Source organism: Anas platyrhynchos, chromosome 10, assembly GCF_047663525.1.
Source record: "Anas platyrhynchos isolate ZD024472 breed Pekin duck chromosome 10, IASCAAS_PekinDuck_T2T, whole genome shotgun sequence".
NCBI classification, from domain to species: domain Eukaryota; kingdom Metazoa; phylum Chordata; class Aves; order Anseriformes; family Anatidae; genus Anas; species Anas platyrhynchos.
In genome coordinates this window covers 15,570,462-15,586,214 of record NC_092596.1, presented here as the reverse complement: position 1 = coordinate 15,586,214, position 15,753 = coordinate 15,570,462, and the positions used below count along the sequence as shown (strand labels likewise).

Sequence of the window (15,753 nt, the reverse complement as noted above, 5' to 3'; positions counted from 1 at the left end):
TCTTTACAACATGATGATACAGTGATGTCAGTAAAGTAGTATATACCAAATTCTGCATGTATTATCTTCTCTTGCTAAAGCGATCTCTTGGCTAAGGATCCTCTCAAATGGAGTCCATAGTGCAGAGCAAGATCAGCAGTCGTCTAGTGTTGAATGTCATGTTACATTGCAGTTTTGTGGTTACTGATGGCTTTGTGATTTTTGTACATACTCTGCTCTTCCTGTTTTTATACTGTATTTGAAATCGAAGTTCCCCACCTCAGTGCAGAATGTAAGTAGCATGGGAAAGAGGGTGCTTTTGTTTTTGTGAGAGCAAACTGAACAATTTTGGTGTACCATGGCAGCTAACAGCAGGTTGGAAGGGTCTGCTGTCAGGGTAGAACTGGGACAGCTATAATTACTTGCATGTCAGATCTGTTTTTCTCTGTTCTTGAAATTTCTGCACATCTTTGTTTTTCTGATTGCTAAATAGAGCAGAGTAGAAAGGACCTCTCAATTTTAGGAAATAATATTGGAATGGGTGAATACATTTACACAAGAAAGAACATAGATACTTTTGAGGATTGCACAAATACTGAATGTGGTGCCAGGATCCCAGATCTCAGAAACACAACTCAGATCGAAATGCATGTGTAATTTGCGGAATCATATTTCAGTGTATACGTGTCTTAATTGGTCAAGGTTCTGTCTTCTGCATTCACTGGCATTATGACAGTATACGTGTATATCCTGGATGGATATAGAAATTCCGAAGGACGTCAAATGGAAAAAATTCCAAGCATTTTAGGAGAAATTTGGGATTTTAAAGTCAGGCTTGATTTTTATGTTTTAACTTCTGTTTGTAGAAGAAAGCTTGAATGCCTTTTCTTACCTTTCCTTATGCAGACTTTTATCTGTATGTGTAATACAAAAGGCAGCCTGAGACTCATTTCAAATGTCTGGGTTAGGACATTGCAATAATAAAAGGGCTAGATTTTAGGAAAAGTGCTCAGTGACGGAGTGATCTCTTAGAGGAAACATGGAAACTTCCCTATTTTGGGGAGGTCTTTTAAATCAATTTTATCATGTCAGCAGTAGTGTATAGAGACATTTTACTCCAGTTGTTTTAAGTCTTTTTTTTTGCCCATCGTATAAATTTATATTTTGGCTCCTGTTTGGGGGGGGAGGGGAGGTGAAAAAATCCAGTGTGCTGTTAACAATTTAGCAGTTTTCTTGTGCAACATCTTTTTTTAAACCTTATATTATGCTGAACCCATTTAACTCATTTCTGCCTTTAAAATGTCAAGATTCTGTTTTTTTTTTAATCTGTTGATGTGAAATCCTAGGCTGTAAGTCACCATTCCATAAAGCTGGCTCAAATTTTCTACACTTGATTGAATAAAAGCTTGTTCTAGAGCAAGTAAAATGCCAGTTTCAAAGACAGATTACATTTTGCATGCATAGTCCATAAATATCTCTCTTCAGAGATTAAGCATTATATAACATGCATTAGAATCTGATTCTTAATTATTTAAAATGAGATTTAATATGTCTGAGATAACGTAATTATTGGTAATTGCTTTGTGCATCATAAGGTCAGTATATTTTTTCAGGATCTCTTATGCCTCTGGTCATATTATACTATTCAAGCTGTCAGTCTCTATAGCTTGCTCAGATCCATTATTCAATATTTTTTTTGTGCTTATTGTGTAGACATTTTCCTGGAACTCTGCATCTTTTCCATCCCACTTCCAGGAGAGGATTCCTCCTTTTAAACTATGTCTTCTGCAAGGATGCATGGGTTCTGGGTTTCTTTTTAACTTCACAATTATTTTTACCCTTCACAATTTCTGATTTGATAAATCCTTTGATCATTCTGATGTTCCAAGTCACAAAGAATATTGCACAAATAGAGTTGTGTGTCAACACAGGTGCCTCTTCTTTCTGAATTCATAGAATCATAAAATAATCCCAAGTTTGTGAGGACCCACAAGGATCGTGGAATATAACTCCTGGCTCCAAATAGGATCACCCAAGAAACAAACCCCATGTCTGAGAGCAGAGCATTTTCCAAATGCATCCTGAACTCCAGCAGGCTTGGTGCCGTGACCACTGCCCTGGGGTGCCTATTTCAGTATCCAACCACCCTCTTGGTGAAGAACCTTTTCCTGACCAGGAAAATATACAGCCTGACTGTCCCCTGTCACAGCTTCAGTTGTGTTACAGGTGTTTCGTCTTGTATTTTTTAAAGCCTGGCTTTTGTAAACTTTGAATTAGTGGTCTGCATATGTTGTGCTGTGTGTTGCTGTACGCATACTTAACAAAACATTGCTAAGACAACAGATTTTTAGTCAACAGTTGCTTTCCTCTTTTGAGGGCATAATATCATTTCAATGTGGAAATGTTAAGAACATCAATCCTGATTTTCTGTGTGAGTGGAACGTTACTGAATAAATGGGTCTGAAAAGTTCTGTCTGCCAGATCTATTGAGTCTCTTTGAGACAGGTTTCAAGTTTACCCTGTGTCTCTCTACAGCAGGCATCAGAGTCAGTTGTACAAAAAGAAGGGGTAGAAAGACTGAATGCATCCATCTTAATCACCATTTTCTCTGGTGTCCCATGGCTGTACCTCTGGTAGGGTTCAGGAGTTGGCCAGATTACGTGTCAAGTAAGAATGGGAATTAGATGAGTGGAAGGCAAGAAAGCAAGATTTTTATTCCTTTTTGTTCCTCTGGGACAAAGCTTGAGGCTTTTTCTGTATTGCCTCTATACATAATATTCAGTAATTCCTTTGACACTTTCTCAGCTAAACAATGTTTCCCATTGATACTTCCTCTGTTTACGAATATATTAATGCCACTACTACTATACTGAAAGCCAAATTCCTGTGCTAGATTCAACTTTTCTATATTCTCATTTGTTTTAAACAGCCACTGTGGAATGCTATAATCCCAGAATGAACGAATGGAGCTATGTTGCAAAAATGAATGAACCCCACTATGGTCATGCTGGAACCGTGTATGGAGGTTTAATGTATATTTCAGGTAAATAATTAATCATGCCATTTCTATCAAATAATTGCCTAACTTTTTCTATTTCATGGGAGACAATAAGAATTAGTCTCTGGTCACAGTATGTTTGCTGTGATTTAAGTAGTGACACACCTTCACGTGGAGCCAGTCAAATACTGTATATACTGAGGAGTCTGAAAAATATATATTTACTAGGTTAAGCATTATATAATGAATAACCACTTATAATTGCAAAGCGGTTATTCACTTTAACTGTCAGAATACATTTTTTGTAGCAACAGCACATAGACTAATGTGGCAGTAGCCATTAAACACGTCCTTGTTGATGCATTTTGGAAAGCACTGGATATTTTAATCCTTTGAAGAAAGGCATCTGCCTTTGCGAAGGCAGATAACACAAAGGGATAAGTTGTAACGTTAACCACAGTTTACAAATGATGACTATTTTCATTAGCCTTTCACTATAGTATACTTAGTCTTAAGTGTCACTCAGGTTATAGCTTCATTCTGTTTTTTTTTTTTTTTTTTTACATAAACTGGGGAAGTAGGCTTTCTGAAAGACTGGTATCTGCTCATTTTCTAAAGATTCAGTCTCTCAGTGATCTCTACTAGCTCTATTCAAACTTTATTTTTCTATCAGTGATGGAAAAGATCAGACGCCACACCTATGATTTCAGCTCATTGTTCTAAATACTTTTAGGTTAGCATCTGCTGTCATCCACAGGTGTTGTCCTTTCAGTGATTGTGGAGAAGGTGAAAGGAGGACATAACCCTGTGTATGTTCTACTGCAGTTTTAAGGAATGTCCACTAATATCTGAATCTAAAGCTGAAATTCTGAGCAGGAGATGGGCAAGACTGTTCAGCTGTAGACAACTGGTGGGGAGATCCACTGGAGCTGGCTGATTCTCAGGATATTTTGAGTTGGGGGGCGGGGTGGCCTTGTGCCAGTAGAAAAGGAATAATTTGTTTCAAAATTTACCATAAAGTACAGCTGCTTGCTTGTATTTCTATGCCTAAATCAATCAAGCTAGCTTTTAATCACTGTTTTGCTATTTGTACCCTCTTTCTTCCCCTGCTCTGCTTGTTTTACTGCAGGCAGCACATGGATATACTCCCTATTGTGGCTGTTCATATAGATGCTGTATACTTGCCACAGATTTTTCTTTTCCTCTACTTCTCCCCTCAGTTATCCTCATGAATCAAGACACGTAGGGGATGAAAATGTAAAGATCAATCCCTTGTTGTTTCTTTGTCATTAGTTTCTTTATCATTAAGTTTTTCTTCAGAAAGCTCTGGTAAGGACCACTTAAAATGTAGTAACATTGAATCAAAAATTGATAGAAATGGATTCCTGTTTTCATGATGAAATAACCAGCAAACCAAACAAATGTGTTGTTTTTTTTAAAAAAAAAAAAAAAAAAGTTTTGCAAAATGAAGCACAGGTAACAATTTTTTGTTCTTTTAATCTGCCAGTAGCATTTTATATAATTAAGCACTGTTATATATGTTGTATAATGAAGCATGTCTCCTTTCTCCTTTCATATGTAAAAGAACAAGTTATATTAAAAATGTAATTTGAAATGGAGTAAGTATCAGATACTAATCTAAGGCAATGTGAAGAAGTTCTAGGGAAGACAATTCATTCACTGAAGTGTATGCTTTTGCTGTTTATTGGCTACTAGTGTAAGGACTATTCTAATGTGTCTTATTTCTTTAGGTGGAATTACACATGACACTTTCCAAAAGGAACTTATGTGTTTTGACCCTGACACAGACAAATGGACTCAGAAAGCGCCGATGACAACCGTCAGAGGTCTGCATTGCATGTGTACTGTAGGAGACAAGCTTTATGTTATTGGCGGAAATCACTTTAGAGGAACAAGTGATTATGATGATGTTCTAAGCTGTGAATATTATTCACCAACTCTAGACCAGTGGACACCAATTGCTGCCATGTTACGTGGGCAAAGTGATGTTGGGGTTGCTGTCTTTGAAAATAAAATCTATGTTGTTGGAGGATATTCTTGGAATAACCGGTGTATGGTGGAAATAGTTCAGAAATATGATCCAGAAAAAGATGAGTGGCATAAAGTATTTGACCTTCCAGAATCACTTGGTGGCATTCGAGCCTGCACTCTTACTGTTTTCCCACCAGAGGACAATACAGGGTCACCGTCTAGAGAATCTCCTCTTTCAGCACCTTAGAAACATCCCTTGACTTACGATGTTGTAGTAACACCTTTGCACTGCATCATGGAGTCTATTATTTTTCTTCAGTAGTTTCTGTTAGGCTTAGCCTACAGCATTTGGTACAATTACTGGAAAAAAAGACTTTGACATTATTTGTGCTGTTTGTCTGGCCTAGAATGTTTGTCAAGTGGTTAACAAAAAACATGTACTCACACGAGCCAAATGTTTAACAAATGGGAAGATATTGTCTGTAAAATGTATGAATTAGGTACGTTATTAATGTTGTGTATTGGGTGTGAGGTACCTTACAACTTAATTTGGAAGCCCAGTGAGTCACATTTGAAGACCTTGTATTGAACTCATTCCTTCACTAAATTTCATAATTAAAATCCATTTTCTTTCATTTTTTAACTGCAGATTACAAAGGGAGGTAGACTACATCAATGTTAGTTATAACAGAAGGTTGCCAAGGGGCCTGAGCTACCTCCCTCTTTTCACAGAGTATTTTTGACATATCTGTTTACCAACCTGACGTGGGTTTGTTCAGAGCATACAAAGTTTCTTAGGCAGAGGGGAGAAATAATTAATTTTAAAATGTTAGTACTATACAGGAATTGGACCTTGTAAAGGCTGAGAGTTTTTTTTATAACATGAGTGTTTTTCCTGAGTCAGTTGAGTGATGCTTCAAACACAAAATTTAAAATATTTGGGTATTTTTAATTCATGTCTTTTCAGGAATTGGCTTCCGCCTACATGGGAGCACACACTATATCAAATGGGAATTCAGTGCAGTTGTATATTCTGTTGTACACCTGTACTGAATATAGTTAGATAAGGGCTAGAAACATTAACTTAAGCCACTGAATTTGACCGAAATTTTCCATCAGTTTAAATTTAGTCTTTTTCTCCTTTGCTGTTGAGATAACTTGCATAATGTGTCCTCTGTATAGTCTCAGTTAATAAGGTTATTTAGCACAAAGTGCAGCTTCAGCAGGAGAGCTGCTTTTGCTCAGTGAACTTGGACTACCACATTTTACCTTCTTTTGTTCAATAAAACTTTTAACTGCAGTTATTCAGTCTAAGCTACCTCATTAATGTATTTGGTTTTCTTTCTCTGCCTCACTGTATCCAGGATACGCATTACGTATATCTGTGTGGGTAGATTAATTTGCTAGGAAACCACTGCAGAAACGATCGTGAATGGGTATGTTGACCTACTTTTAAGAAACTATTTTGGTCTGATGTGTCCATTTTATTGTTAAGGACTAGAGAAAAACAAAACACAAAAAACTGTCTTAATTCTTTTCATGGAGAACTACTGCCTATGTATGCAGCAGTGCAAATTTTACAGAAATCTTTTATCTGCTACAAAATATAGTGCACTGCTGACAAACTGTAGCTCTGTGTGCTTATGTAAGGCTAATACCATCGTGACTGTCCTAAACTTCCCATCATGTTACAAGTGTTTTTCCTAACAAACATGGTTATAGCGGAATCATATGAGGAAAATTGTTTAAATCAGCTTATTTTATTGTGCTACCTATTACCAATAACCACATAAATCTTAATAGACTTATTGGGAGCATGCTGTTTGTATTTTGTCCCTGCTTGATGAATCAAGCAGCAGTATTGTTACGGTGTCAGTTTTGGAAATCCTGATATTTATTCTTTATCTAGTTTACCAGTTATGATCACTACCAAAATGTATGCATAAGCTCTAGGTTTAATAATTACTTTGGTTAAAATTGAACGCAATTCCTTCTCTTCAGAAAAAAAAAAAATCTTAATTCTGTGTAGCTGTGCAAGACCGTTGCAGGTGGAAGTGTTACACCAGTGGACAGATGTTTCTGGAGAACAGCCAGTCAAGATGAACAGACTTGTCACCTTAAGAATACTTCAGATGTGCAAAGTGCTAGATAGGAAAACGTTGCTCTGTCACTTAAGTATGCAAGTCATATAAGTATGTGTTACATGCTACTGAATTTTTTCCAAGTCAGATACAGGATTTTAGAGACTGCTTGACTTTAAATCCTCTAAAATACATTTTCCAACTTATTCTATTTTATTAAACAGTAAAGTAGTTGAAGTAGTTGCGATTCCTCTTGGATAACGTACAGCATGCTGTCTATATGCTGGGGATGAGGAGATGCACTCTTTAGAATTGTGCATCTTCACTGGTATTCTCCATTATGAAGAGGCTTTGGGTGGTTTCTCTCCATTAAGAGGTGGTTAGAGGTCAGGACATCAAAGTTTTGTCTGAACCTTGAGAATAACCCAGGAGCTGGTACATTGCCGCAAAGTAGAGGTTTATTTTTATTTTTTTTTAGTGATGTATTATCTATTCTACTTAAAGCGGAGGATTTTTTTTTTTGCACATCATTTTGCCATCAGTGTTGGACACAGCATAGATTAAATGTAGTGCTTCAATAAAATCTTTAATCTTTGAATATTTTTATATCTCCCTCTGGATTAAAGGGTTCAAAATGACATTAGTTAACATACTCACCAGGTGTGAAAAGCAAACATCAAAGATTTGCCAGAGACTGCAAACTGTTTTCTTCTGTAATGCACTATGAAATTACTTTGCCTATTACATCTTTCTTAACCATACCATAACAAACCCTTTGTTTATGAATCCGGAACTGCAGGTGTGCATATAGCTGTAGCATATGTTGTCTCCAAATTCAGTAAAGCTGTTTTTATGAAGAGTAAGCCCACTGTAGCATCTAGTGCCAGCAGTGCCCAGATAATAACCAGCCCCTTCTTTTCTCATGGATCTTGAATACTCCTATTTTGTAGTTACAGTATCTAAATTAAAAAAGCATCTGGGTAAAAAGCAATTAGTAGCTATTTGATGTGAATGTGAATAAAACTACCTCAATGTGCTGGCGGGGAGAACCACTGGAGCTGTCTACCCTGTCTTCATTATGTCAGATCCACATTACAATCTCATTACAATCTTGGAATTCATTTGGACTTTTTTTTGGCTCCCAATTAGCAGCAAATGCCAGAAGTGCTCTCTTCCATCCACAGCTCATCAAAAGATCTGGTTGATATTCTTGCAATGAAACACAGTACTTTGAACAACTCAAGACATTCAAGACAACATTTCCCATGTGTAATGTATTGAAATAAGACAAGTGATAGCAAGAGAAAACGGAAAACCCAAGGAAAGCTTACAGAGCTGTTTCTTTGCAAAGTTCACTCTATTCTGACTGTTACTACTACTTAATTTCCAGCTGATAATTACTGCATCTTTGCATTGGTGTCTGACTGCTGACTGCCATTTTTTTTTTAATTTTTGTTTGTGGCTGCCATCTCTTGCTCCTAACCAGAATTGATAAAGCTGAAGCTTTTCTCCCTTGGTGTGAGGACCACATTACAAGAAATAGTCTGCTGGCATGTAGTATATTTTAATAAATGTAATCATAATTTAGCTTGTGTGTACTTGGGAATCAGTTATATAAACAGGTTTAACCTAGTAAAAGGGTGCATACTTGTTGAAAGAGTAATGCCTCTCCCATTTTCTAATTGCGTGCACCCTGTGGCATTTTAGTCTGTGTGTAGTAATAGATATCCAGAGATCTGAACAGTAAGGCTTTCTTACGTAGCACTTTGTGATTTCCATGCTCTGTGTAGGTGTTACTTGCATGGTATATGTAAGTTTTCAGATTTTTATGTGTGCATTTTAGTTAAGCCAAAATGCGAATGTTTATTCCTTTGCACGCAGATAAGGTCAGAGAAGTCTTAAAAAGCAGAGTTATGTATACTTTGCTTAATAATGAAGTTCTTTGGTCCCATTACTGTTGCAGGATCTTTGACAGCTGAGAAAAGGTGATCACAGTTCTGAAAACAAACGAGGGGACTGGGATGACTTCACTGACTGGCGTTGGTTCATAGGTTCTGGTGTTAACTCTGAACTTTTCTCAGCCTGTAGGCTCCATCATTTGCTGTCCAACTCTGGTGGGCTTGCTATTTGCCTACTCAGGGTAAAACGCAATGGGATTTGTTCCACAACACGTCTCACCCATTAAAACAACATGGCAAGTTTTTGTCAGGAATTCCAATAATGGTAGGATAGGCAGGAGTTTTCCAGAGTTGTTTAGTGACCAAGCAGTTTGTAGATGAAAGCCCAGATAACCTGGGAGTAGTGCTAAGCAGGACCCCTGCATGGTTGACATTCCAGAAGGGATAATATGAAATGGGGATTTCCTCTTCCTGTGTGTATTATTTATGATCCTAAATGATTTTTCTTCATCTTTTGGGAGTATTTATTGCTGCTGTTTGTGTTTTTCACTTTATTCATTAAATGAGTAACAGTTCTGTGAACTTGGAGCAGGAGTGAGAGGTTCCATTCCTTACAAGCTACATGCCATCAGACTATCCACATACTCGTTAAAAAGTTTTCTATTCAGGGCTCTGTTTCTTCTCCATTTTGAAGTATTCCGTTTGCAATGTGAAAAAATCTCAGATTAAAATGTTTGGGACTAGAAACACACAAAGCTAGTTTGAGGAGTAAAACTCTAAGTGTAGGCAGAGAAAAGCTTTTTTTTTTTTTTTTTTTTGAGTTGGCATAGTTCAGGGGTTTATTTTGGACAATGAACTCTCTCAGGCTGTCTGGAATTATTTTAAATAATTTTAAGTTGGCTTAGGTGAACCAGACCTCACTTGTTCATACCTGCTTGCACTCTTGACTGGGCTATATCGTTATGTGGGCAGTGGGTGTTCTCCCTGAACTGCAGCATTCTGCACTAGCTGGGATCTGTGATTTCTCGGCAAGCGTAAAAGAACCTATCCCATCTTCCATACTGGCTGTTGGTTGATTTCAGGTAAAAACAAAGAACTTCTTTCTTGGCCATTGCTTCTGCCCTTTCTCTCTTTGATGCCCATATGAAAATTTTAGGCAGGAGGTTCAGAACTTTGTCATTCTTTCCAGACCTCAGTGGAGAGCAAGCTTATTTACACTCAGCTGTCTGCACAACATGATAACAAAAAACTGTAGGAACATTTCAGACTTTAAATGCTAACTCTCAGAAGAGTATCAATGAGTTAAGGAAAAACTTAAAACCAGTCCACGTTAACGTGTTCCCCGTTATTGTTCCAAAATACTTGGCCTTTGTTATATTAATAGCTTTGTATTTACTTCCCTTATTAAACATCTCTTAAAAAAAAAAAAAGTAAAAAGCTTTCTATTTTCATTTCATTGCTTTTAACCTCTTGGAAGTGTGGAAATAATTTTCCTTAGGTATTTTATCCACAAAAATAAACACCACTGATCACTTGACTCCACTTCCCATGTTTCTTATGTAGTGCTTGTCAGTCTACAATTCCAGATTTCTCATAACCATTGTAATTTTTCACCATTGGCTTTTGACAGCTTTCCATATCATTACAAAGTCATGCAGCTCCTGCTAATGGGTGCAGGTTCCCATGCTGTGTCATTACGTATGGTAAAGATGAGTTCTCCTGTTTCATAGCAACAGAATACATCTGAAAAAAGTTGCTGTGGGGAACAGATCTACCCTGGATCAGACATTTAAATGCAAATTATTGTAGCCTGTGCTTTCTAACTTTTTTCGCTTTTGAGCATTTTAGCCTTTCAGATAAGTCTGCAAATAATTTACCCGGGGAACTACAGGCCGGTCAGTTTGACCTCAGTACCAGGGAAGCTCATGGAGCAGATCCTCTTGGGAGTCATCATGCGGCACTTGAAGGGCAAGCAGGCGATCAGGCCCAGCCAGCATGGGTTTATGGAAGGCAGGTCCTGCTTGACGAACCTGATCTCCTTCTATGACAAAGTGACGCGCTGGGTGGATGAGGGAAAGGCTGTGGATGTGGTCTACCTTGACTTCAGCAAGGCTTTTGACACCGTCTCCCACAGCATTCTCCTCAAGAAACTGGCTGCTCTTGGCTTGGACTGGCGCACGCTTCGTTGGGTTAGAAACTGGCTGGATAGCCGGGCCCAAAGAGTTGTGGTGAATGGAGCCAAGTCCAGTTGGAGGCCAGTCACTAGTGGCGTCCCCCAGGGCTCGGTGCTGGGGCCGGTCCTCTTTAACATCTTCATCAATGATCTGGATGATGGCATTGAGTGCACCCTCAGTAAGTTTGCAGATGACACCAAGCTAGGTGCGTGTGTCGATCTGCTCGAGGGTAGGAAGGCTCTGCAGGAGGATCTGGATAGGCTGCACCGATGGGCTGAGGTCAACTGTATGAAGTTCAACAAGGCCAAGTGCCGGGTCCTGCACCTGGGGCGCAATAACCCCAAGCAGAACTACAGGCTGGGAGAGGAATGGTTGGAGAGCTGCCAGGCAGAGAAGGACCTGGGAGTGATGGTGGACAGTCGGCTGAATATGAGCCAGCAGTGTGCTCAGGTGGCCAAGAAGGCCAACGGCATCCTGGCTTGTATCAGAAACACTGTGACCAGCAGGGCTAGGGAGGTGATCGTCCCCCTGTACTCGGCTCTGGTGAGGCCGCACCTCGAGTACTGTGTTCAGTTTTGGGCCCCTCGCTACAAGAAGGACATCGAGGTGCTTGAGCGGGTCCAAAGAAGGGCGACGAAGCTGGTGAGGGGCCTGGAGAGCAAGTCCTATGAGGAGCGGCTGAAAGAGCTGGGCTTGTTCAGCCTAGAGAAGAGGAGGCTCAGGGGTGACCTTATTGCTCTGTATAAGTACATTAAAGGAGGCTGTAGAGAGGTGGGGGTTGGCCTGTTCTCCCATGTGCCTGGTGACAGGACGAGGGGGAATGGGCTAAAGTTACGCCAGGGGAGTTTTAGGTTAGATGTTAGGAAGAATTTCTTTACTGAAAGGGTTGTGAGGCACTGGAACGGGCTGCCCAGGGAGGTGGTGGAGTCACCATCCCTGGAAGTCTTCAAAAGACGTTTAGATGTAGAGCTTAGGGATATGGTTTAGTGGGGACTGTTAGTGTTAGGTTAGAGGTTGGACTCGATGATCTTGAGGTCTCTTCCAACCTAGAAATTCTGTGATTCTGTGATTCTGTAATGCCTACATAGCTCTTTTTTTAAAAAAAATACTGTATATACCTTGTTAATGAGTGGGTAGAGCAATAGCTTGTGAGGTTTACTCAGTCTCTGCCTGTAAGGCTCCCTTTTTGCCCGCAAAGACTTGTTGAGAGTGATGCTCTCCCAGCTTCAAAGAAACAAGAACCTGCATTAGGGACAGGAAAACTGAACTTGGAAGGAAAATCAAAGCAGCTTCTTAATTGCAGTTAAGAAAGAAAAGTCAACATCTGAATTTGAAAGTCCATCGTTCTAGAAAGAAAAGGGAGAGTTGCTCTCCTTTAGACATATTCAGGATATTAGCAATGAAAAGATTGTTGCTGTAGCTAAAGACAAGTAAATCCCTGTCTGTCCCTGTAAGAGACATTGTTTCTGTTGATGTCCTACACAATTAACACTTGACTGTATTTGTGATGTCTTAAGTGCTCAAGTATAACAAACGCCTCACTTTTCTGCAGTGATCACATGGATGAAGCTCTAGTCCCTGTGAGCCAGTTTTCTTTATAGTCAATTTTGAATAATGTTTTGAAGTTATATAGAAAATAAGGGGATATACATTTTTTTGTAACCAATTTTTAAAGACCATTTCTATTACTACTCTAACATTGTATTTAGTTGAACCTTTCAAAGGCAAGATGAAAGGTCAGGTCTTGGTTCATTTTTTTGAGTGTGGGCATTGCTGCTTTTTGGTTTTGCTGTGGAGAGTTTTAAGGAAGGGATATTTCATCCTATGGCAAACAGAAATGAAGGAAACATCAGATGCCAACTGGATTATAGTATATGCTGTCAGCAGCTCTGCAATTTGAGACAATTTTATGATTTACGATCCTGTCAAATTTATCTTGTTTAATAACCCACAAGGTTTCCATTTGGCCTGCAGTGACACAGAGCTGGGAAAGTAAAAAAAAATCAAACATTTTTGCGTTATTCCCAGAGCAGTGGCTTTTGTCATATGCGGTGGAATAACAATGCACACTTGTCTGCACTGAGGCAGCAAGGCTTAAATCCCAGCCCTGTGCACCTGCCTTGAAGACAGATCTGCTCTCCTCAGTGGGAACAGCTGCATAATGTCAGTGACCATTGTGCAGCCGCCTCTTCCTCAGGTGAGACTTCCAGCCTCAGCCCTGAAAAACTGGAGGTCACTGGAGGGACTGGGAGTGTAGGATGCCACAGTGCCAGCTGTGCCTGTGGTGCTTTCTTAGCAGGGATGAGCAGGGCTCATACTATGCCCCCTATGAAGAGGGGGAAGCCCTGCAAACCTCTTCATCCAACAGGAATAAAGAAAGATTTTATTTATTAATCTTTGATAGTTCATAGGAATTATTTGAATCTCAGTTCCCCAAAATGTAGGGTGAACTTTAGGTGCAGTGATTGCATGTGGAGATCACCATTAGAGGGTTTATAGACAAAATCACTCAGTGTGTTCCTGTTACCATGGCATTGCAGATGTGGCATCAAGGGGAAGGTCATCAGTACACAAGCTGAACTGCAGTAATTATTTTAGTAACTCTGCTAGCAATAGTGGAATTGAACTGAAAGTGTTTCTGACTGAAAGAGTAGAGCTTCAAAAAGCTGTCTACTTCTCTATTATTCATAAGCAACTGGGATTCCTCCTAAATGCAGTTGATTTTGAAACCTCACCTTGTATGGAGTTGTAGGAGTTAATGTACATCTCTAGTTTCAGAAGAATACTTTGACACTCGTAAGTATGTTGAAGCGTGCAAAGTAGCTTGCCGTCCTGTTGCGTGTCTTCTGCTGTGCTGTCTGCTCTGCATTCAGGCTGGCTTGTCTTGCTAATCACATCACATCTGTCAGCTGTCTGTGGGTAGAAACAAATTGTAAACAAGCTGTCAAGGTGGAGTAGGATAATTGTTTAAAAAAAAGGGAGGGGGAATGACAAAAAATCAGACCACCTTGAATGGCTAAATAGAAAAAATTGAGTGATTAAACAGCAACTGTGTTGTTTTTTGTTTTTTGTTTTTTTTTTTTTTTTCTTCTGCTTTTAGTGCTTGTTCCATCATAGATGATGGCTTTTACTTCATTATGTGGTTGTAAAAATATTCACCACACCGGGCAAATATATGGCAATGTCAGTCCTGGTCCTCCTCATTGCCTGTAGGAAATGCTTTACCACTTCCAAGCAATCTCCCGTCTTTGCTTTCCATCATCAAGACAATGCAGAGTAGTTTACCACGACAACTTGTTCTTAGAAAATGTACATGCACATGAGCCATTTCACCAGCAGCGTTTGTGCTGTTCAGACCTTTCAAACTGCCTGACACCTTTGTGCTTCATTTACCGGGTCTGCATAATAGGAGGACTCTAGTAATGCAATTACATACAATGTAAGGCCAAATATGTTCTTTAACCACATGGAGAAGCTTTACAGTTTACTTGCTCAATAAAAGTAACTTTGGTTGCTTGTTAGAATATGTCACTAGTAATCAAGAGCTCATATCTCAGTAATTTGATAAACGTGAAGGATGTAACAAGGAAACTCCTTTCCCTCAGTTGAAAAAGGTGTTAATACAATAATACAGATGCAATGTTGTATGTTCATTCAAGGGTCATTTTCCTTCCATCCCTAGTGAATGGTATGGTACAATTTGAGATGTTTTTTGTGGGGATAATAAATAAGATCTACCTCTCTTGAAAAGCTATTTCAAGTAATGTAAGGCTCAGAAAAAAAATAATCTGGAGCATATTCCTTGCACTACTACAGGCATAGGGTAGTATGAGTTTTGTTTGTGGCTAAGCAGTGAAAGAACTTTTCTTTTTCTAAACCAAGTTAGAGGTTGGACTCGATGATCTTGAGGTCTCTTCCAACCTAGAAATTCTGTGATTCTGTGATAAAATTACTGGTAAAATGAGAGTTTTTATGAAAACTACCGTGATTTTTAAAGCAACTTCAGTAAAAGTATTGCTTATCCTTTAGCCCGTTTGATGGATTCCTAGAATTTTACTGCTTAAAGAAAGCGGTGAAGCCTGTGGAAGCACTCAGTACTTGCCATGTTGCAAGGTTGCCTTGGTACCCTATAGCTTCAACTCCTGTAGCTCAGCTCTTCTCCAGCAAAGGGAGCGTCCTATTTGCAGTATGGCTTGCTGCTGTTGTGCTCAGCATTGTCTCTCACAGCCTCCATGTCTGTTAGAGGGGCCAGATTCAGCATCGATCCACCTGGCAGCATTGGCCTGCTTCAGTTGTTGCTTGCTGCTCTTTGCTCAGCTGTGCTATTTGAATGGGTGGTCTCCAAACTGGCTGCCCTTTGGGAACTGTGAAAATTACTGTGGTCACTTCATTTCCTCAATACAGGAACTAAATGAAGCAGAGAAGGCAAACAAGCTCTTGCATGCAAAGTGGTTTTTGCTGTCTAACCAGATCCCCAGAGAGGCATAGTGCCAGATAAAATCTGAAAGTCTGGCCTTGTTGTTTTTGTTGTTGTTGTGTTGTTTGTTTTTTTTTTTTTTTTTTTTTTTTGTGTGTTTGTTTTTTTGTTTTCTGTTGCTGTTGTTGTTTTGTTTTGTTGTTGGTGGTGGTTT

General features: G+C 39.2%; 1 protein-coding gene across 8 annotated transcripts in view; it reads left to right on the top strand.

The window, feature by feature from the left end:
• The window catches only part of KLHL13 (kelch like family member 13), a 75,441-nt gene extending 69,172 nt beyond the window's left edge, over nucleotides 1-6,269 (top strand). For all 8 annotated transcript variants that reach the window (XM_038184312.2, XM_027464942.3, XM_027464943.3 and 5 more), the window contains 2 exons: nucleotides 2,909-3,022; nucleotides 4,729-6,269. In XM_038184312.2, coding sequence (XP_038040240.1) covers nucleotides 2,909-3,022; nucleotides 4,729-5,216 — 602 coding nt within the window. In that variant the 3' untranslated portion in view covers nucleotides 5,217-6,269. The remainder of the gene's footprint in view (nucleotides 1-2,908; nucleotides 3,023-4,728) is intronic.
• The last annotated feature ends 9,484 nt before the right edge of the window (nucleotides 6,270-15,753 follow it).